The 23,520-nt window shown below is 36.4% G+C and overlaps 1 protein-coding gene across 1 annotated transcript in view; it reads right to left on the bottom strand.

Annotated features, from left to right (window-relative positions):
* Positions 1-23,520, bottom strand: part of LOC115210754 (glucose dehydrogenase [FAD, quinone]-like) — a 77,601-nt gene that overhangs the window by 24,782 nt on the left and 29,299 nt on the right. Inside the window, exons 2-4 of the mRNA XM_029779467.2 lie at positions 13,481-13,624; positions 4,191-4,399; positions 3,373-3,562 (exon numbers count right to left, since the gene is read on the bottom strand). Of these exons, the coding sequence (XP_029635327.2) occupies positions 3,373-3,562; positions 4,191-4,399; positions 13,481-13,624 (543 nt within the window). The remainder of the gene's footprint in view (positions 1-3,372; positions 3,563-4,190; positions 4,400-13,480; positions 13,625-23,520) is intronic.

The following is a 23,520-nucleotide window of genomic DNA, read 5'->3' as shown; positions in this document are numbered from 1 at the left end:
ATTGGCAGATTTTTTGATGTTCTAAAAGAAGTTTACCAGCAGCACCATTTCACAGCTGATCGGATTTTCAGCATGGAGGAAACAAGTCTGTCCTCAGTGCAGAGAGTTCCAAAAGTCATCTCACTGAAGAGAGCAAAGCAGGTTGGACGAATTGTTAGTGCTGAGAAAGGAAGAACTGTGACAGATGTGTGTCCAATGAGCGTCACCGAGCATTTCATAACGCCTGCGTTTATCTTCAAGAGGAAGCGCATAGCTGACCCATTGCTTCATGGAGCACCATTTGTTGAGAGAAAAGTGCTCTTCCTCTTAGACAATCACATCAGCCACATCAAGTTAGATGCAATTGATCTAGCTCGCAAACATGGCGTAGTCATAGTATCAATTCCATCTCATACCAGCCACAAGCTTCAGCCCTTAGGATCTTTTTTGCACTCCTCAAAACCTTTTATCACCAGAAAGTTAACAAGTGGACCATCAATCATCCAGGTCAGCGAGCAGATAACTTCAAAGTTACTACCTTTTTGGACAGGCCTTCATACGATCTGCAACGGCTCAGAATACCTGCAGTGAATTTCGTTGCACTGGGATCTGGCCATAAAACCCGGATGTGTTTGGTGATGTCGATTACATTTCAGTAGAAGTCACTGAAATTGCTGATCCTAAGGAAAGTCCAACACCATCACAGGAACAGCTACAAGTAGTTCATGCACCCTCACATTCTTATGATCCATCTGTCAAAGGTGCAGATGAATGAAAAAGTCAAGAAGACACAGAAGTAGGCCTATTCAATCCACCACAACAAAAAATCTCTGTTGTTTCCTTGTCGCCTGTTCCACGAACTCAGGATACAGTAAGAAAAGGAATAGCTCAAACTTCAGAGTGCCTCACCAGTTCACTCTTTAAAACTCTCTGTCAGCTAAAGTCATGAAAAATCAACAACTAAATCAACAGCAAGGAGAAATGCTCGCAAACCCAAGACCGCAGGAAGTGTGCTGAAGACACCAGCCTGCACAGCAAAAACAACAGACAAGGAGTTATATTGCATTTTCTGTGGCGAACTTTATCAAGAACCCCCGACAGAAAATTGGATTGAATGTCAGCTGTGCAGGGAATAGGCACATCAAAATTGTGCTGGGGTTGGAATTGATGACGTTACATTCATTTGTGAACTCTGTGTCCCCTAATCAGCTACCTTGCTGACCAGTCACATTGAGCATTATTTCTGTGTCTTTAACAAAAAAAAAAAAAGAAAGAAACCATGAACCTTCAGGGTGGGAGGGGTCTGCAAATTGAAAGCAGGAAACTGTATTTCTCATGATCATAGTTTACTTTCATTTCTGTCATTTTCAGTTGTTTTATAAATAAAAGATGCATTCCAGTATAATACACACGAGTATGTATTTGAATACGGCAAAATGTAATAAACATTCTTATGGGGCAAAACGGTCCAACCTGAACTCTTTTGCCCCAGTGCTGGGGCAAAACGGACCATGTCTGATAAAAAGTTCTTTTGCACGCATCTTCTTTTGCACATAATGCAAGATTTTTTTTCCAATTAATCATACTACACAGAAACATGTGAATGGCTATTCTCTATGCACAAGATGTGCGCATTTTTGACGGAAATATCGAACTTTTCCCATAGGGGTGGGTCCGTTTTGACCCGTCTTCCCCTAAACCGTTAGCTGAAGGGGATTCGGCAGCTGTTTGTAGTATGTAAAGCTGCAATATATATGTAAAAATATCAATAAATATCGATAACAGAAATTACTTGTTTCGTGGTATACTTTTAAAATACTTGTTTGCAAGCATTTTGATTTATCGTATTTGATGATATAAAAGGTGTACAGATATATTAAAACATCCCAATTTCAGTAGCGTATCCCGAAGAAAAATATTTTAGTATATTAAGCAATCAAGGCGGTGAACTGGCAGAATCGTTAGTGCGCCGGGCAAAATGTTTAGCGGCATTTCGGCCATCGCTACGTTTTGAGTTCAAATTCCGCGAGGTCAACTTTGCCTTTCATCCTTTCGGGGTCGATAAATAAGTATCAGTTGAGCACTGGGATCGACGAAATCGATTCGCTCCCTCCCCTGAAATTGCTGGTCTCGTACCAAAATTTGAAACAAATATTTAAAGTAATCTAGTAGTATGTTACAGAACGTTACAAAAGTAACTAGCTATAGCAGAAAACATTACTGAATATAAAAAGTAAGTTAGCAGTAGAGTTGAACTCAAAGCAAGAAATCCTGTTAGTGAAAATATCCTATATCATTATAGTAAAAGTAATACAAATAATGTTCAAGTAATAACAATAATGCGTAAGTAAATATTATTATTATGGAGTCAGTCTAAGTAAAAGAGATCACCTAAATTAAAATTAACCAATAGTTGTGAATGACAAGGACAAAGTCATCTTATCGAGGCCCAGCTTCGCATAGAAGACCCGGGTAGAGTTTTGAGAGATATTTTTTGGAAAAAAATTCGATAAGTATGGATACTATTATAAAACGTATATATGAATGAGAACCAAAAGCAAATAATCGATATCAATAAAGCCTTCATCTCCTTGTCTAGGCTTTAGTGTAGTAACTAATAAATCCAACAGTAAAATATATTAGTTTGTATCTGCATTCAGAAATAAGCTTTCAAGATCCTAGTTGCACAGCATATATCATTATAATGTTTAACTCTAGATCAATCCCGATCAAGTAGATCAATGATCAAAGGCATTCCAGTAATGGACCATTGGTCTTTTTCGTATATACAACTACATTGCCCAATTTCTGGTGCTTAAACCCAGACTAGTCCTTAGCGAGTAGACCTATGATCAAAGACATTCTAGTCATGAATAACTTATCCTTTTCTTGGGCAGTCAGAATCAAGGGTTACATTACTGAATGTATTTCTGCTTTTTAAGTCGGCTGAGTGTAATTTAGGGGAAATTTGGCTGCAAATTTAGGCAGGTCGAGTGACTATGTAACTACTTCCCTGTTGACTAGATCATACCTCGTGGGTATTGGTTGTTGTTAAGAACGTTTCACAATCACCAACTTCATTTCCTTAGTTTCTGAGCTCTTCCTAGATCCAGCAGATTTTGAAGCTGCTGAAACATAGCTACATATCTTGGTTAAAAACTTGGTTAAAAAAAGTTTTTGACTAAGTTCCAATACACTCGCATATTTGATAATCCGGCACTTTCTAGATCCTAAGCAAGCTGAAATAGCGGGACTGTGTTGTCATAAGGAATTAACCTTCGAAAAATTTAATTAATTGTTTTATTACTGATTCGAATTTAATATTTTAAAATGATAATTGAATAAAATTTATTTCAGAATTATATACATAAATATTCTGAAAAGATGCCTTACCCGAATTTTCTAGATCTTTGATTTTATTACCTTCTGATTTCATAAAATAAGGCAAAACTTCATCGTAGCTCCAGCCTTCACAGCCTCTGGCTGCCCATTCATCATAGTTGTAGTGGTTTCCACGTTCATAGATCATAAAATTTATGCTACTGGAACCTCCTAAAGTTTTTCCACTGGCCCAGTAACTTCGCTAAAATACACAACAAAAGATTAGTGGGAGAGTAAAGAAAATAATTTCTGAATATTTCCGGACGATTTCAATGCAAACATCTACTACGCATTTGGTAATTGCAAGCCATTTCAAATGATAATTAATTTGAAATTATGGTTTTACTATTCCTTGAGTCTTTGAGGTTGACCTTTAATTTATAAAAGTATCGGTCGCTCTCTGACAGGTTTATGGTCGACCATGTAGCCGTGGAGACCTCCGGCGTTCTCGGTCACCGTGTCACCGTGCCATATCCCTGCTCACTGCTATCGGGGTGGAGATTGCTATCCGTAAGTGCGAGTCCCGTGAGTCAGAGTGCCTGTTACAGCGCATCTCTCTCGCCATCCTCCTGAACTACACTTTTCCATTTTGTCTACCGGGACCATGAGGTAGTCTGAATTATAAGAAATCGATAGAATGTAAGAACTTCGTAGCTTACTACCCATAGTTGGTTGTTATATAATCAACTATACATATATCATTTATAAAATGATATTTTTTAAAAAAAGAAAAATCATTTAGACATAAATAATTTTAGAAGTAGTGTAAAAATTATATGAAAAATTTATGAAAATTATGAAAATTATAAGAAAACCACAACTAGTGTTACCTTTTCATTAAGTGCCTGACAACTTTGTTTTTGTGGCTCTGTAAAATATTGCCAATCATAGGATGATCTAAATAACTTCGCCACTCCAGCTGGAATGCTCACAAACATACTTCCAGTTTCAACATTACCGGCTTCTAAAAGTAAAACAGTATTGTTTTCATTTTCAGAAAGTCGTGAAGCGAGCACACATCCAGCTGAGCCACCGCCAACTGAGAAAAAAGAAGAAAAAAACAACAACATTTAGATAGGAACGGAATGAGAAAAACTAAATACATAAAAGTTTTAATTAATATTATCAGTATAAGTATATATATGTGTGTGTGTGTGTTTGTGTGTGTGTGTGTGTGTGTGTGTGTGTGTGTGTGTGTGTGTGTGTGTGTGTGTGTGTGTGTGTGTATGTGTATGTGTGTGTGTATAGAATAATGGTGAAGTGTTTATGGTGATTTCTTCGATTCTTTCGTAGAAATTTTGAAATTATTCTCTTAAGAAATTTGAAGCAAACGTTCTGATATTGTGTTTATCAAAGACGTTATATAAAACAATCCTAGAAAATACCAGCCGGGATGAATAATGATGTTTTTACTATTTTGGTTATTCTAAAAAGAATAGTAAAATAAGAATAATAAAGAATACTTTCTTATGCCATGTAAATGTTTCCTAGCGTCTTAATGCGGCTCCCCGGTAAATAAAATTATTGATTAACAATCCACTTTTCTCTTATTCCATTACCTGATTGAATCTTTAAAAAAAAAAAGAAGAAAAAACAGAAAAGAATGCTCGGATCCCATACTATTGACAAGACTGCCAACACCCATTTCCTAAATATTCATTCCCATTGTGAAGAGAAAACGATCACAATTTTACCTGGCAAAATTTCTCAGAGATACCTTCAATCTTGAATATCATAACTTACTGCATTCTATCAAAATCATATCAGAAATTTATAATCTCTTAATCTCTTTCATTGCAACTGATAGAAAAATTCAGAAAAATTCAATGCTTTTCTTTATCAAATTTTAAGTTTTCATGATAACGTTAAAGAAATAGTAGTTAATTCGTGACAGAACAGATCATAATTTAATTTCCGGAATTCCGCTTTTAAATTACTAAAATACTCCACAAACTATTTAAATGTTTCGAAGAAGTGAATATGCGTATACATACATACATACATACATACATACATACATACATACATACATACATACATACATACATACATACATGCGTGCATATACATACATACATACATACATACATACATACATACATACATACGTACATACATACATGCATGCATGCACGCATGTATGTATGTATGTATGTATGTATGTATGTATGTATGTAGTATGTATGTATGTATGTATGTATGTATGTATGTATGTATGTATATAAACGAAGCTATATTGTACGTTAAAATCTACATTATATTGCGTTAGCTTTCTGTTAATCAGAATCAGAAGCAAAATTTTTCAACTGATATCTGAATTGCAAACTCTTTCAATTCTTCTGTGGTTGCGATTAAAATATATCACACCATGTCCATCAAGCAAAATTTAGAATATCTTGATTAGACATCAGTGGTGGTGGTGGTGGTGGTGGGGGGTGTCTACCAACCGCTCCTCCAATAGTGGGTGGGCACCATCTGATCACTAACATGACAAATCCATAGCTAACAATTGTTAGACTATGTACAACGTTTTTTCTCAAATATTATTTTACTTAACTCAGTAAAACGTAGTCTCTGGTTATCAGTTGTTTGTCTTCATTTAAGACGGATTTCGATGTTTAAAACGCGGAAATCATTTCTCTTAAGAACTCTAGAGAACTGGAAAAACGCTTCAGCACCTGTCATATCCACTGTAATTAGAGTCATACCATAAAACCGTATCAGTTCATCGGAAATGGATTCAAAGAACGAGCTTCTACAAGCTCACCGGGCTTGCAAGAAGTAGCAGCTAAATTCCTTAAAATCACATACAAACGAATCCAGAATGTAGTGCAAAATATATAAAGAGGCGAGATGGTTATAAATGGAACGCCTTTGATCATAGGTCTGTTCGATAAGGGGTAATTTGGACCTAAATAACAACAAAAGTAACAGCAGCAACAACAACAATTTGACCTGAATTGAATTGATTATTTGTCTTGGTAGCTCCATGCCAGGAAACATTTACAACAAAATGACCAGCAGGAATACTGTCGCAGTCAGTCTGTAAGAAGCTTTGTAGAATTTGTCACTCGTTGCAGGTGAATCCCTTGTCTCATAGAATGACAGACCTATGTATCCATCCATCTATCCATCCATCTGCACGCACATATACATGTACAGAATATATAATATATATATACACTTAGCTATTCTCAACCCCGCCTTTTTTCTCAGGACCTTCTTTAAAATTCTACTCAGATTCTAGGGTCTTTGTCAAACAAGGGGACATCAGGAATAAGTAGAAATAAATAAGAATTTTGACATAAGACATAACCGAATAAGAAATACATGAAGTTAAGATTTAATATTTAACATAACTAATGCGATTCTCAAGATTGTTGTTTTTCGACACGTTTTATGATATTGTTGCGATCTCAAGACTTTTCCTTGATTTTGATAAGGCAACAAAATCTGCACTCGACCAAACACGCTGGTGGAAATGCAATGAAATATATTTGGACCTTTCTCCACAGTACAGGGAATATATTTGGCAGATTAATTTTGATCCACAAATTTTTATGAAACAGATCGAATTGGCGAAGTACAATAGTATTAGTTTAAAGATAAATCAAATCCTCTTGAACTTTTGCCTCAACTTCAGTAGCTTCCATTTCAAAAGGATTCAAAATCCGTTCCAGGACACTTAGGTTCAAAAGGTCATCAAATATTTCTTGAATATACTTGTATCTGTTAAGATGATTCACATAAATTAATAAGCTCATCGTTTTTCAGTACCAAATCGATTATTCCTGGGTTTGGAAATTGTGAAAATTCCAAAGCCTTATGCTGTACCAATATACTTCGAATTTCTTAAGGAAAGGAACAAATGCTTCCTTACTTTCTATGAGGCTACTGCTTTAATGCTCAGTTTATTAAATGCTCAGTTACTGCTTTCATGTCTCAGTTTATTAAATAATGCTGTATTTAATAAACTGAGACATGAAAGTCTAATAAAGAAAATGGAAGAAGACTCAGATATGCCTAAGAACGTCTCAAAACGTTGAAGATAGTTTCCTTTAGAAAGTCACCTCACCTCGATATGCGACAGTAGCGTTTTGAAAGTCTTCACCATTTTTTCACATGGGGCGTTCCAGAAGAGTTTGTTAAAGTTTATATCTTTATGACAGCTGAAGCGAAAGATTGAGACGTCCTCCTCAGTTTTAAGTTACTAGGTGAATCCTATGAATTACGCAGTGAATGGTGCGTACAAACACTATGGTCCTTTTTAGATGGACGAAGAGTCATCTGTAGTAACCAGTCATAGAAGTGGTACCATCATTTGAAGAAGCAATTATATTCTCCGTTGGAATATTGTTTACGTCTAGGTAACTTTAACTACTTCAAGAACAGACAGTCCCTTTGTATCTGTTTTAATCTTCCTAACAAATAACATCTTTTCCATCAATTCATTCCCTTTCCAGAATCTTACATAACCTCAGAATCTTATATAAACTTTGCAAAGTAGTTTTTGTCTATTTGAAAAGAGAATTTATTCGATTGAACTGAAATGACTAACTCTTCTTCAATGTCACGAGCCATCTTATCGATTCTTCTGGCAACAGTGGAAATTACTCAAAGGAATTGCCTGAATAGTTTTGTTGGCACTCAAATTCATGATGCAAGATATTGCTGACCATGAAGGCATGATGACTGACTCATTAATCTTGTGCTGATTTTCTGTTTTAGCAATCAGCTTACTATTGTGTATGAAGCAACAAAGCACTTTTCTAATTTCTGCGGCATTTTGATTAAGCATCTGCGGCAGCGTTGGCCTACTCTCAAATGATCTCGAAAGTTTTTGAAAAATATCCAATGGCTCATTTTTTTTTAATCTGAGAAGTATTTAAGAGATTTTTTCTATTTGTTCTGTCTCATGCTTTCATTTGATAATGCAGATATGCAGTTCAAATACATAAATGAAGATGGGTTTTGCAGGGTTGCAATGCAACTACACAATAAGTATTACACTAAATACTGTCGACATTTTTTATGCTGAGAAACTCATGGGTAAAATTATTCATGAACACAGAAGTAGTATTGTATTAGTAAAAAGCGCTTAGCAAATATCACTGAGGAATATTGTTAAGAAGAAAAAAACAGGCTAGTATACAGCAGTTTACACTTTAATCTTCAATTACAGAATCCTGAATAGCTGACAATATATAAAATATTCACAGAAAATAATTCTCCTAATATTCTATAACTACGATAATATTCATAATTTGTAATCGTGAGAGGCTGCGAAAGAGAAATTATCACAAGTGAGGCAAGCGTATTGTCTCGTCCGAATCAATCAAAATAAGTGTTAAAAATTTCATTGATCTACATCTACACAGTTTCCTCAACACACAACCGAAAATATTTTCATAGAGCCTAACACAGAAGTGCTTTCAAGAATAGATTAACTAAGACCAGATAAAATTTACTCACTCATCAAAATTAAATTGATCACGCGGCAGGATATGTAATCCCAGATCCTGCTTATCATTATTAGACTTTCAACTCGGCAGTTACCAGCGCCTCTTATATCTATTTAGGCCTCAACTGTTCTGATTTTTCAGGAATTTGATTAATTTATTTCGACCCCCAGATCATAATGAAATAAAATATAAAAACAAATAAATCGTGGAATAAATCACTTACGGTCGGGGATTTGAGACAGGTTCAAACTAACGTAAGGCGCAGAAGACCCTTGAATCAACAACAACACTTGTAAAAAGTCTACCTTTAATAAACACTAAATAATAGTACTTTACGTAAGATAGGAGTTTACGCTGTGTCATATTAAGGATTAGGACGATATCTAGTCAACATTGCGCTGCAGCTAAAGGAAAACTCCCATTATAATTTTCTGCAATGAAGGGAATATATCATCCTTACCAAAATTTACAGAAACATTAATCAGAAGATGGGAACTAGCTTCTAAATGTCGACATGAGAATAAGTTATAATGTTCTGATCAAGCAAATTTGAATGTAAACAAACGAACCGTCATAAGTCTGTTGACCACAATCTCTTACGAAACTCAAACCAAATCCCCATCCTCACCAAACACAAAGAAGAAAAAAGGAACGAACTATTTTGATAAAACTGTGAAAGTCACAAGCTCCACAAAACAAACCATTTGAGCATCATTCTGTATCATAGATATCAAACTCTAAGTAACAGTATGTAGTAAACTGTATTTATAACCTTATATACTATTTTAAAGTTAAATTAATTTATTTCAAAGTAACGTTGTGAGGGACATTTTATATTTACATCTCAGAAATATATATTAAAATACAATAAAAACAGATTTTCCATCTGTGGCAAAAATTTCCGCATATCTTATATATATGAGGCTTCCCTGCCTTTCTTTCTTTCCCTCTCTTTCTCTCTGTTTCTCCCTTACTCATTCCACACATCTGCCTGTATATATATATATTGACAGATAGATAGATATAGATATGTATGTATGTACATACGTATGCGTGTAATCATTTATACAATCATTTGTGAATGTATATATATAATATATACACATGCATATATATATATAGATATGAGACATATATAATATATATTATATATATACGATATATATATATATCATATATATATATTATATATATATATGTATATATATATACGGTCATACGCACAAACACACGTATATGTGTATGTATGTATGTATGTATGTATATGTATATATATATATATATATATATATATATATATATATATATTATATATATATATATATATATCATAGAAAACAAGCAGATTTCTCGACACACAGACCTATATTTGAGATAATGGAAGCTATTTTAATAAATATAAATAAATATAATTATTCATATAAATAACACTCTCGGACCCAGGAGGTTTTATGTGAACCACTACACATATCAGAGGAACGAAATGCAGAAACTCTATTTGTACATTCAATATACGCCCGTTATATGGCCTGTTTCCCTTGTCACGGTGTTAGTGGAGCAATTTCAACCAACAATGAATATAAAGTCGTTAATGTGTTCACAATTTTCAGATATAAATTTTATACATACACAAGACTGATTAACGTAAAAGGAGAATATCTATTATTTTATGTGACAAAAACACGCAATGCTCAATCTGTCTCTGTCACCCTGCTTCTGTCTATCTGTCCATCTCTCTCTAAATCAATATTCTTTCTTTCTTTCTTTCTTTCTTTCTTTCTTTCTTTCTTTCTTTCTTTCTTTCTTTCTTTGTGTGTGTGTGTGTGTGTATGTGTGTGTGTGTTTATGTGTGAGTGTGTGCATGTGTTAGCAACTGCTCGAACTCAAACATTAGTGCTAGAATTGTTAACCGATGAAATGAAAAACACAGCAAACATTTACTGATGAAAAATCCTAATGATTGATTATATATGTATATGCCTATAAGTATATAAGTATTTGCTAATGTATGTATGTATGTATGTATGTATGTATGTATGTATGTATGTATGTATGTATGTATGTATGTATGTATGTATGTATGTATGTATATATATATATATGTATATATATATATATATGTGTGTGTGTGTGTGTGTGTGTGTGTTTGTGTGTGTGTGTGTGTGTGTGTGCGCTATCCGAAAAAATGCGAGCGCAGAAACGATGATGTTCTTCATTAATTTGAACTTGAAAGAGTATAGGAGTAAAAATGCAAGCTTAAATATATTGAAGCTGACGTTAGAATTTAATTAATATGCCTTTCGGATAGTTTCGGATCGAAAAAAGTAAGGGAAATATTAAATGAAAGACTAGGTTGCTTTTGGACAGCATGTTTGGTAACAGCAAAATATTTGAAGAGCTGTTTTCTTTTCTCTCTCACAGGACCCTGTCATATACATGCAGAATTGGGATCTTCTCTAATGGATTTATGCTGAGTCTGAAAAAGGTAATTTAAATTTTTTGCGCTTTAAGGAAAGGATTTGTTGTTCAACTTTTATAGAGCCACAGAATTGTTGGGTTTCCAGAGTTTCAAGGTGTAGACTCAAATCTTTTGCTCTACTGATGATAAATTGTCGTTTTTGTATAGTGAGTAGACCTCGCTAAAACCGCCTCACTATCGATCTCTATTTCTGAACTGACAGGATTAATGCTTGCTTGATTGTTAGTAAAGATACAGTCCACGGTAGTCACGTTTCCTCTTTTGATACTTAAATGTCAACTCAACTGTAGTTGGAAAAACATAAGAGGAAGATAGCTGATTGTTTTTAAAGTTTAAAGATAAGTTTGCATCTCCTTCATACGAGTACTTCAACTCCCTTCCAACATATTGTCTATAATAGGGAGTAAATATAGAAAGTTCAGTATAGATATTGTTATATTTCGGGATAGTCATTTATTTTTACCATCCTGAAATGTAACAATATCTGTTCCATATAGAATTTTCTTCGTAGAGGGTATTAGAATCTAAGGAGGGTATGCACTTTTACTCTTGAATGAAGCAACATATTTTCAACAGCACATTCTTCTTATATAATTTCCAACTTCAATTGTAATATGTTTAAAATCTTCCACCTCTTCTTCTCCTGCACTTTTCTGGTTTCAGTTAATTAAAAATATTATCACTCGTGCGTCTGCTATTTTGCTGCTGGTTCTCCTATCTTACACAAAAAGAAGAAAAAAAAACAAAAAACAAAAAAACAACAACAAAAAACAAACACCAAGACACAATTCGAAAAGTATAAAAATAAAATTAAAAAAAGGTTTTGACAAGTTTTTTTTTTATAACTAATTGTACAAATTGACAAAAGTAAATTATATAAAAATGCCGCTTCATTTTTACATAATTTATTGGCGAAGGAAAAACGCCAATAAAACAGCAGTATTTGAATTAACTGACGCCAGTTAGAAAGAAGTATAGCAAATATGAATCAACCAGTTTAAGGCAAAGACAGTGTGATGACTTTGAATGACTTGTTCAAAAACGGCTAATACTGGCTTCCCTTTGAGTCAGTAGGTATAGGTTAAAGTACTGAGGAAAGGCAAACAATTAGTCAAGGCAGAACTAGGGCATTTGATTTAGTCTAAACATTTAGTTCCATAACGAATGGTAAAAATAGTACAAAACAGGTAAAGGTAGTCTCTGACAGCTGTTTCTAGGATTCTATTGAAGTGTCGTATCGAGCGAAGACTCTATAAGCCGGGTATACCGTCATCGGAGAAATATAGGTTAGACAGAGGAAATAATGCTCCTCATCAATGATATTTGTTGTGGTTTCTTATGCCCAGGAGGGTAGGAGGGCCCAATTAAATCTAGTTGGATGAAGTCTTTTTAGGTAAATCCATGATCAGAAAGAATGGTTAAGTAGTACATCAAGGTGAGAAGAGGGTAATAATAGTTATGTAGTACTCTGTACTGAGGGAAAGTGATGTTGAATGCAAGCAGATCCATCGTTCTGCATAGAATAAAGATACATTCTGGTGTAAGAGGTATCAATTGGATATGTATTGTTTAGTATATCGAAGGGTATTCGCTCCAGAATACATAGAGGTAGACGCAGGCGTGACTGTGTGGTAAGAAGTTTGTTTTCAACCATATGGTTCTGGGTTCAATCTTATAACCTGGCACCTTGGGCAAGTGTCTTCTGGTATGGTCTTGTGTGTGTGCGTGTGTGTGCGTGCGTGCGTGTGTGTGTGTTTGTGTGTGTGTGTATGTGTGTGTGTGCGTGCGTGTGTGTGCGTATTTGTTTCCCACTACCGCTCGACAACCAATATTGGCTCGTTTATGCCCCCCCCCGTATCTAAGTGGTACAGAAAAAGAGACCAATAGAATAAGTACCAGGCTTTAAAAAAAGGTCTAGGGTAGATTTGATTGACTAAACCCTTCAAGATGGTGTTCCAGAATGGCCGTAGTCCACTGACTGAAACAAGTAAAAAAATAAAAGACAAAAGTGATCTTTTGAGAAAACTGCTAATTATGACATCTTTTACGTTGAATTGAAAGAATGGAATTAACACCAATCTCCTCTTATTTATACAACGAATTTGATTTATGTCTCAGTTTATATCTATTTTAAATAATGCATATCATGCTTAATATTAATAGTAAAAGAACTACTTACTTATGATATAATCATAAACAGGATCTGCTTTCTCTACTAAAGCTGGAAGTGTTGGTTCCTTCACCATATAATATATACAAATACCAGCAACAATTATTGCTGATATACTTAGAAGATTAGTCATTGCTGGAAGAACTCGGATACCTACAAAAATAAAATAATTTGGTGAAAAAGTGAAAGAAACTTCGTAAAATATTCTCTTTTCAAAGTATGACTCGTTTTTCTGTATCTTATAAAATTCATTTTCCTACATTATATAATCTTCAGTTATATCCATTTTTGTTCCGTTTGTGCAAAATTTTTAATCAATGATTTTTTAGCCCTTCTCAAATATTTCCATACGTTTCTTAGCTTGCTTACGCGCCTACCACTCTTTCTTTCTTTCTTTCTTTCTTTCTTTCTTTCTCTTTAACACCTTTTTATAGTTCCAGTTTGTGCAATTACAAGACACATTTCCACACACACGAGTAACTTCACATATTTAATGGCCCCAAGCAAAAATTGTTAAATAGAAGGGAAAAATAAAAATAAAATGTAAAGGTACATTTTAAGTACATTTTTCAAATTTTGCAGTTTTTATTGAGCTGACTTTTGGCAAGTTGTTGCTGCCGTTATTTAGCTCCAAATCAGTCCTGAACGAACCAAATACACGACCACAGCTATTTCAGTCTTGATCATCTTGTCTATTGTGTATCTTGCCTATATCTGGGACATCGTTGTTATCCTATTTGCTCTTCTTGGTTTAACATGATGGGTTTTACTTCCAGGAAGATTTAACTGTTATTTGGAGCAGTTTGAATGACAATGAAGACGTTTCGAGCCAACGTTTGATAGAGTTCCGACAATTTTACATGAAATTATACAGTCATAAATGCACTCCCATATTTACGCTGCAACCCATTGTGATGATGATGATCATAATCATAATGACGACGATAATAATTCTTTCTACGATCGGCATAAGTCCCGAAAACTTGGTGGAGGGAGCTAATCAATTACATCTACTCAGGTACTTGACTGGTACTTTATTTTAATTACCCCGAAGAGATGAAAGGCAAAATTCGACCTTAGCAAAATTTGAAATCAGGACGTAAAGCCAGAAGAAACATCGCAAAGCATTTTGTCCAGCTCACCGCCTTGTACTTAATTTTTATTTTAAGCCTGGTACTTGTTCTATCGGTTTTCCTTGCCGAACCACTGTGTTATGGGAACATAAACACACCAAAGCCGGTTGTCAAGCGGTGGTGGGGGACAAATACATGCCCAAAGGCATACACACCCGCAGATAGATACATATATATATATATATATGCAACGGGTTTCTTTCGGCTTCCGTCTACGAAATCCACTCACAGGGCTTTGGTTGGCTCGAGGCTATTGTAGAAAACACTTGTTCAAGATGCCACGCAATGAAACTGAACCCGGAACCATGTGGTTGTGAAGTAAACTTCTTACCACTGTGCTATGCCCGGTGCTCAACAAGTTCTTATGTTATCGACTCCTGAAAGTACTAAAGACAATGTCAACCTCGGTGGAATTTGAACTGAAAACGTAGAGCTCGAATAAGTGTAACGAAGCATTTTGTCCGGCGTGCTAACGAGTCTATCAGCTCACTACCTTTCAGTATACAGTAATAATGAAATTATTTAAGAAACAAAAATATTCTTTTCTACTCTAGGCACTAGGCCCGAAATTTTTTTTGGGAAGGGGCCAGTCGATTAGATCGACCCTAGTACGCAACTGGTACTTAATTTATCGATCCCGAAAGGATGAAAGGCAAAGTCGACCCCGGCGGAATTTGAACTCAGAACGTAACGACAGACGAAATACCTATTTCTTTACTACCCACAAGGGGCTAAACACAGAGAGGGGATAAACAAGGACATACAAACGGATTAAGTCGATTATATCGACCCCAGTGCGTAACTGGTACTTATTTAATCGACCCCAAAAGGATGAAAGGCAAAGTCGACCTCAGCGGAATTTGAACTCAGAACGTAGCGGCAGACGAAATACCGCTAAGCATTTCGCCCGGCTTGCTAACGTTTCTGCCAGCTTACCGCCTTAAGAAACAAAAATATTCAATGATAAAAGTACTTACTAATGAATCTGGTATGCCAATGTCGTATGTCATTGAAATTATAACTAAATTCATATTTAATAATCCTTTCTACTATAGGCACAAAACCTGAAATTTTCGGGGTCGGGGATAGTCGATTACTCCGCCCCTCAGTGCTTAGCTGGTACTTATTTTATCGACCTCGGCGGAATTTGATTCGAACTCAGAGCGTAAAGCATGAAGAAATGCCGCAAAGCATTTCGTCCGGCGTGCTAACGATTCTGCCAGCTCGCCGCCTTAAATTCAATTTTAAAATTTATTTCAAATTCGGGAACAAGGCCAGCAATTTCGGGGAGCATGTAAATCGATTAAATCGATTCCAGTGTCCAACTGCTACTTATTTTATTGACCCGGGAAGATGATAGGCAAAGTCGACCTCGGTGAAATTTGAACTCAGAACGGAAAGACGTACGAAATGCCGCCAGCACTTCGCCCATCGTGCTAACGATTCTGCCATCTCGCCGCCTTATATTAAAATTTAATAATCTTTTCTACTAAAGGCACAAGGCGTGAAATTTAGTGTGAGGGGACTTGTCGATCACATCGACTCCAGTGCTTGACTGATACTTATTTCATTGACCCCCAAAGATGAAAGGCAAAGTCAACTCGGCGGAATTTGAACTGAGAACATAGCGACAGACGATATTTAAATCTAATAATAAGATATTATTAGGAGCATAAAAATCAACGTCTCTAATAATTTAAATCTAATTTAAAAAAATAATTTAAATTGTTTTATATGCCTTGGTTTCTTGGATTTGTTGGAAGCTTACGATGATCTACGTTACAAACTTTACTGGTAGTCTCTCAGGCAACATTTGCACTCTCGAAAAGGGAATCAGACGATGCTCGAAACATTGGCTTCTTTGAGTCGTTTCATCGTGATACACTCATTCAACGACGCAACGCAAGGACTCTGCCCCGCTCTCTCTCTCCCTTTCTCTCCCTGTGTCTCTCTGTTTATCTGTATCTCCGTCTTTGTCTGTCTGTCTCTCTCTGAAACACACACACGCGCATACACACATTATATACACTATAGGGATACCGTAACCAGAAGATTGAAAACACACACACACACGTGTATATATATATATATATATATATATATATATATATATATACACATACATACATATACATATTTACGTATACATACGCGTGCACACACACACACATATACATACATATACATACGCATACAAACATATTTATACAGACACATAATATACCATTACACGGAATAATAATGCTTAGAGTTGAGACTGGAGGAAAATAACTGAACATCATTTAATAGTTGTAACGTTGCAGTTTATGACAGATGACAAAATAGCAGAAACCTCGTCGAAACTATTCTTGAAATAGTCTATTTTCATTACCTTTATTTATAGCATCATCTAAAACAAGTTTTAATCGATGAATCAAACTATGCGATCAAATTCTTCTGTAAATATTCAGAGTTTAATCTCCAAGGTTCGTGGTAACACACTATAAATACTATCTGACGTTATTCTATCAAATTCAGAAACATTATTGTTGATAACTTATCTTATTTAATTTTATTTTTTCAAATGAACAGTTTTCCTGGATATTAATGAAGTCAATAATAACATACACTTTTGATCCGTTTAAAATAATTTTTCTGAAAAATTCCATTTCTTATTGATTGGTTAATATGGTCTGCAATGAGAGTTTCCTTAATTGATTTTTGGAGTTTTAATTTATGCTTCATGTGTGACAAAAGTTCTTTTTCTACTGACAGTATCATAAGTCTTACCTACGTTCAAAATCTTTTTTTTTATCTTTAATTTCGCCAAAAGTTGTATAAATAATTTACTTTTACAACCAATTTCGTTTCAGAATGTTCCTTCATTTGTTTCGGAAAAGAAATTTCCTGAACTGTTTTTATTGATTTCTCATTCAGCAACTTTTTACCTAAAGCCAGCAATTTTGGGGAGGGAGATAAGTTGATAACATCGACCTCAGGGCTCAATTGGTACTTATTTTATCGACCCTGAAAGGATGAAAAGTAAGGTCAACCTCGGCGGAATTTGAACAACTCAGAGCCTAAAGACGGTTGAGATACCGATAAGCATTTTGCTCGGCGAGCGAACGGTTCTGCAAGTTCACTGCCTTTTTCCTACCTGTATTATTGGTTAAAATTTTGGCACAAGGCTAGCAATTTCGGAGAGTGGGGTGTGTTGATTATATTCACCCCGATGCTCAACTGGTACTTATTTCATCGACTCTGAAAGGACCAAAGGCAAAGCAGTATCAGGTGGTGATATTGCTCATTAACAAGTCGGATAAAATGATCAGCGGCATTTCTCTCGGTTCATTGCGTCCTGAATTCAAATTCCGCCGAGGTCGACTTTGCATTTTATCTTTTCGGAGTTAGATAAAATAAGTACCAGTTGAATACTGAGGTCGATGTAATCGAATTGCACCTTCTCCCTTAAAAATTCTGTCCTTTCATCAAAATTTGAAACCATCATTGGTTTCAAATTGTGGCACAGGGTCAGCAAGTTTGGGGAAGGGAGCAAGTGAGTACACTAACCCCAGTGCTCAAATGATATTTATTTTATCAACCCCGAAAAGATGAAAGACAAAGTCGAGCTCAGCGGAATTTGAACTTAGAACGTGAAGACGGGCAAAATGCCGCTAAGCATTTCGTCCGGCTTGCTAACGATTCTGCCAGCTCGTCACCCTAAAATTTGAAACCGTAATTGAGAAGTCCCAGAAAAAAAAGTGCAGGGGTCGATTCATTCGACTAAAAATTCTTCAAGGCGGAGCCCCAGCATGGCCGTAGTCTAATGACTGAAACAAGTTATAAGATAAAAGAGGCAAGAGGCAATCAGCTAAAGGTGGGAGGGGAACGCATGCACAAACACACAATTATAACTGTACCACATTACACACTCACAGACACACACACAAATACACACACATACATGCATCTTGCTCTATGTATTAATACATACGTGTACACACATAAACACATGTACAATTCTTATTCTAGTCACTACAAATAAACTTTAGCAATCTTTCTATGATATTTTGAAAAGAGAACATTTTAGGCAGAAAACTCAGTGATTAACCTTTATTTCAAAACATTAAAGAGCCAAATGCAGGGTTCGCATGGGGACGGGGAGTCAGGGTCATCTGACTTTGTAGCATGCTTGACATCATAACATTTCTCAGACTTTCTTTAGCGTCCAGTTCTCATTAACACACACGCGCGCGCACGCACACACACACACACACACACACACACCACACACACACACACACACACACACACAGAGTAAAAACAAAATAAAAAGAATTTTACATGTTCACTCAAATATGTGCGAACCAGTCCCATTTCATCACTGTATGTGTGTATGTGAGAGCGCGCGCGTGAGTGTATGCATGTGCGCATAAGCGTGTGTATGCGTGCGTGTGTACGAAAGCGCGGGGGCCTAGTGACTAAGTTGTTGATTTCACAATCACGTAGTCATATGATCGGTTCGTGGGTCAGGCGGTGGGATGCGTTGTATCCTTGAGGAGAGCGCTTCATATTATATTACTCCTGACCTAAAACTGAACAGGTGTCACCTGCCCATTTTCAAGCTGTCCTGACCTGGTAGTTACGCCCGGTTCAGACTGCAGCAGCCAGAAGAGTATCTATATCTGCTCAAGACTACTTAGGTATCTAAAGCAATAGCCAAGTCAAATTAGCTAATATTCCTCAGAACTCAATATTTAATTGCAGCAGAAACGAAACCAGTTGAGATTTGTTCAGTAGGGTACCCTTCATGATATACTGGAAGTCCCACAAAATCTTTTGAGTGGAACGATATTTTTTCAGGGTTAAACTTTAAGATTTCAGGATTAGACGACCAAGGTACAGACAGGAACAGCAATACTTCTTATGAAGCTATCAAGTTTTGATGTTTTAACGTATGTTTTTCTGATATATCTTTGACATGGAAATGTCTGCCAAGAGATTTTGGGTTGCCTTATACAGTTACCAGGAGTAGCCGCACCCCAGTTTAACCTTTTCACCGGCATTGTGTGCTATACGATTGGTATAAGAAATGTGTATAATATGGCATGTCCAAGCATTGGATTCTAAAGTTGGGATGTCTGTGCTGCATGTATGACATCAGTAAAGATATTAATATCCATAACTACATAACTACATGTAGGTTTTCCCATAACGTCTCTCTTAAGGCCTATATTAATATTCAACCATTTTCTTTACAGTGTCATCATGGCATACTGCGTATTTTGTAACAAGAAACTGACAGATGGAGCAACAATCACACTGGGTGATAAAGGTTGTGAAGGTATAGTAAAAGCAAGTTTTCAACGTGAATCTAGTATTGTGGTGAAACCGAGTGGTGTTCACTGAGAATGTAGAAAGAAATTTTGTCATCCGAGTGAAACAGAACGGTTTAAGCAGAAACGTTCTTCCATTCGAAACGGACTCATCCCTCCGTAACATAGTCAGCGGAATCTCGGTTGGTTTCCAGCTTAATGTGGATGATGCAAAAAGGATCGGTTATGACATTCTTGATGAAATGGTTGGACAGTATGTGGTCAAATACAGTTTCAAAAGGAAAGCCCAAGCCATTTCTTTTGACTCTAAGTCGGCAGTCAAGATAGGTGATGAGGAAGTACAGATTGATCCGCTTCTTCTGTTTTAACGACTAATCATTGCAGGATTTCAGGAGAATGATCTTCCGAATGCTCCTGAAAGCTGTAAAGACACAAGTAGCTGACGCCATCTTATCCAAGGTAACCCACAACCAAGCAATCTTCTCCATCGCTTTCTATGGCAACTTGGTGAAACATACAAGATATTGCAGGACTATACCGGATATGTTACAAAACACTTTGTCAGGTAGTGGTTGCGTTTGATGGTTAAGACAGCACACATCAGCGCCGAATAGAGTGTGAGAGTAGGAAGGTAACATTCCATCTGTCTGCGGAGCTCCAGTTAAAAAAGATGGAATTCCTCTCAGACCAAGAGAACAATCAACGCTTTCTTGAACTTTTGGGAGAAGCCCTGGCCAAAGAAGTCTGTGAAGTTATCCATGTAAGAGGAGATGCAGATACTCTTATTATCTAAACTGCAGTGAGAATCTCTGAGGACAGAGAAACTGTGTTAGTTGGAGACGACACAGACCTACTTATTCTCCTCATCCACCTTGCAGGAGAAAACAAACATGACATCCACTTCCGACCTGAACCAAAGAAAGGAGCAAAAGTCAGGTACATGGCTATTAATTCGATCAAGCATAAGCTTGGGGTCCAGGTGTGCAGGCACATTCTCTTTGTGCATGCTTTCTTGGGGTGTGATATCACATCCAGGGTTTTTGGGATCGGGAAGGCGGCAGGTTTCAAACTTATTCAAGACAGCGAGGCATTTCGGGAATAGGCGGAGGTGTTGAGGAATACAAGGGCAACAAAGAACGATATCTTCACGGCTGATGAGAAGGCAATAGCCATTTTCTATAAGTGGAACTCCAGCAATTCCCTTGATGATGTTAGATATCGCCGATTCCAAGCCATTGTCACCACGAAAAATAAGGCATTTCTCCTTAACATGTTGTCATCAATATCAGTAGCTACGAAGTACCATAATCTATGTGTCTACCACCAAGTCAAAGAGCGGTAGGAGAACACGCTGAATGCTGAAAACTGGGGATGGAAGCTTTCAGATGGAACGTTTAAACCAGTCATCTCTGATCGTGCCCCTGCACCGCGGTCATTGTTGACTCTAGTGCGGTATGCCTGCAAATCAGGTTGTGGGACAATGACTATGACAATGCTGAGGATGGAGATAACAGCTAAATCTGACTAAATAGGTAATTGAACTGACGGACTGTAAGCTTTTACTGTACAGCATATACTTGTGCCTAAGTATGTATTTTATTTTTTCTTATCCCCTGATGATGTCAATATAAACAAAAGCACTTGGGATTAAGATTTTTATCTTATCTTGTGGTAAACAATTTTATTGTGGACGTGTATGTGTGCGGAAGCGGGGTTTGGGGGTAAGTAATGTTTAACTTTATGGGTGGAGGAGATAACTAATTTTTAATACTTTACTTGAAAGATTACCCATGAAAACATAGGTAAAGGTGTTATTTGTTTTGGATTATCTTGATTAGTTAAGAAGTTATGCCCATTTGAAGTTGCACCAAGTTAAAAAATGCTAAAATAGTGATGCTTTTTCATTGTGTTATTTCAGCATGTTCCACTCTGATGATTTTGTGAACTTTTAGTATGTTCTAAGAAGCCTTTATCCCAGACAAATACCACTGGTTTCGTTTCTCTTGCAATTAGTGGTGGATCCTGGTGTACATTTACTGCATTACAAAGAAAGTATGGTACTTGCTATGAAGTTACACTCACTTCGAAGTGACTGCTAAGGATATCTATCTATCTATCTATCTATCTATCTATCTATCTATCTATCTATCTATCTATCTATCTATCTATCTATCTATCTATCTATCTATCTATCTATCTATCTATCTATCTATCTATCTATCTATCTACCTACCTACCTATCTATCTATCTATCTATCTATCTATCTATCTATCTATCTATCTATCTATCTATCTATCTATCTATCTATCTATCTATCTATCTATCTGTCAGTAGATCTGTCTGTCTGTCTATCTCTCGGGGAGAACCTGGGCGTCGACGGGGAATACCTGGCCCGCCTGTTCAAGACAACTTTCGGGCCTGGACGTATGGACAACTTCCAGAGATCCCTGGCCTTGCAGTGCTATCGAAAATCGCTACCCGTTCGAGATAAGCTCTACAGACATGGCCCCAGAAACACCGGGCCGACCTGTCCGAGATGCGGTCAGAGCGACGAAACTGTTCTGCCCGCACTCGTACAGTGCCCTACTATTTGCGACCTGTGGGCTTATGTCGAACGACTGCTGTCGCGTGTGGGACGAGTTGGTTTATCAGCCGAGTCTGTCGTCAATATTGTCGCGCCTCCTTCCTTCAAACCGGAAGGAAGAGCCATTTTCATCGTACTTCTGGCTATGGCGGGACGCGTCTGAAAGGCCTAGAGACAAGCACTTTCCTTTCTGGTCAAACCTCTCGTCAGCTTCTTCACGTACCACCTGAAAAGGAAGGTGAGAGTAGAGAGAGAAGTTTTGCTTAGTGTATGTTTCAATAAAAGATGGGTGAAAGTAGCAAGGATGGCACGTGTGAACGACAGAGCCACCTTGAGCATAATTCTATGAACCAAAAAAGAAAAGAAATGAAAAGAAATGAGTAACTGTAATGTGCTTTTGTATGACATCATTACCCGAGGTTACCGTGGTCTTTTCGTAGGTTTTTCTTTCCACGGTTAAACCTACCCACTTTTCGGAACTCTGTTTTTTATACTACCATTTCGATTTTTTTGTACATCCCAAACGATTTCGATCCCTTTTGATCGTTGTCCCTATATTTTCGAAAAGAAAATCTCTAAATTGTATTATCCCCTCTGTGTCGAGCCCTGTGTGGCTAATAAAGAAATCTATCAATCTATCTAGATTCAGATGAATTTGGTACCAGAATTTAGTACGGTTTATACAATATGGCAATACTGTTTGAAATGATCTTTAGAAATTACTTGATTAATCCCTTTCTTAAAGTGCTCTACCCTCCTGATCTTAGCATTTATAAGGGCCTTTACATAAGTTGCCCTTCCAATTAAGTACCCCTAAGAAACTATAAATATCATGTATGGAGTAACAATAACTTCTAAAATCTATAATATAACCCTTAGTTTAAAATAAATTGTTTAAAATTAGAATGTCCTATAACATAAATATTCCTTCAGCTAATACCATGTATCAGTCATTATTGATACTAGCTAAATGAGTAAATATATGATTATTAGTTTAATATATTTTGAATTATTAT

Source organism: Octopus sinensis, linkage group LG4 (assembly GCF_006345805.1).
Source record: "Octopus sinensis linkage group LG4, ASM634580v1, whole genome shotgun sequence".
Lineage (NCBI taxonomy): Eukaryota > Metazoa > Mollusca > Cephalopoda > Octopoda > Octopodidae > Octopus > Octopus sinensis.
This window is presented reverse-complemented; position numbering and strand designations above follow the sequence as displayed.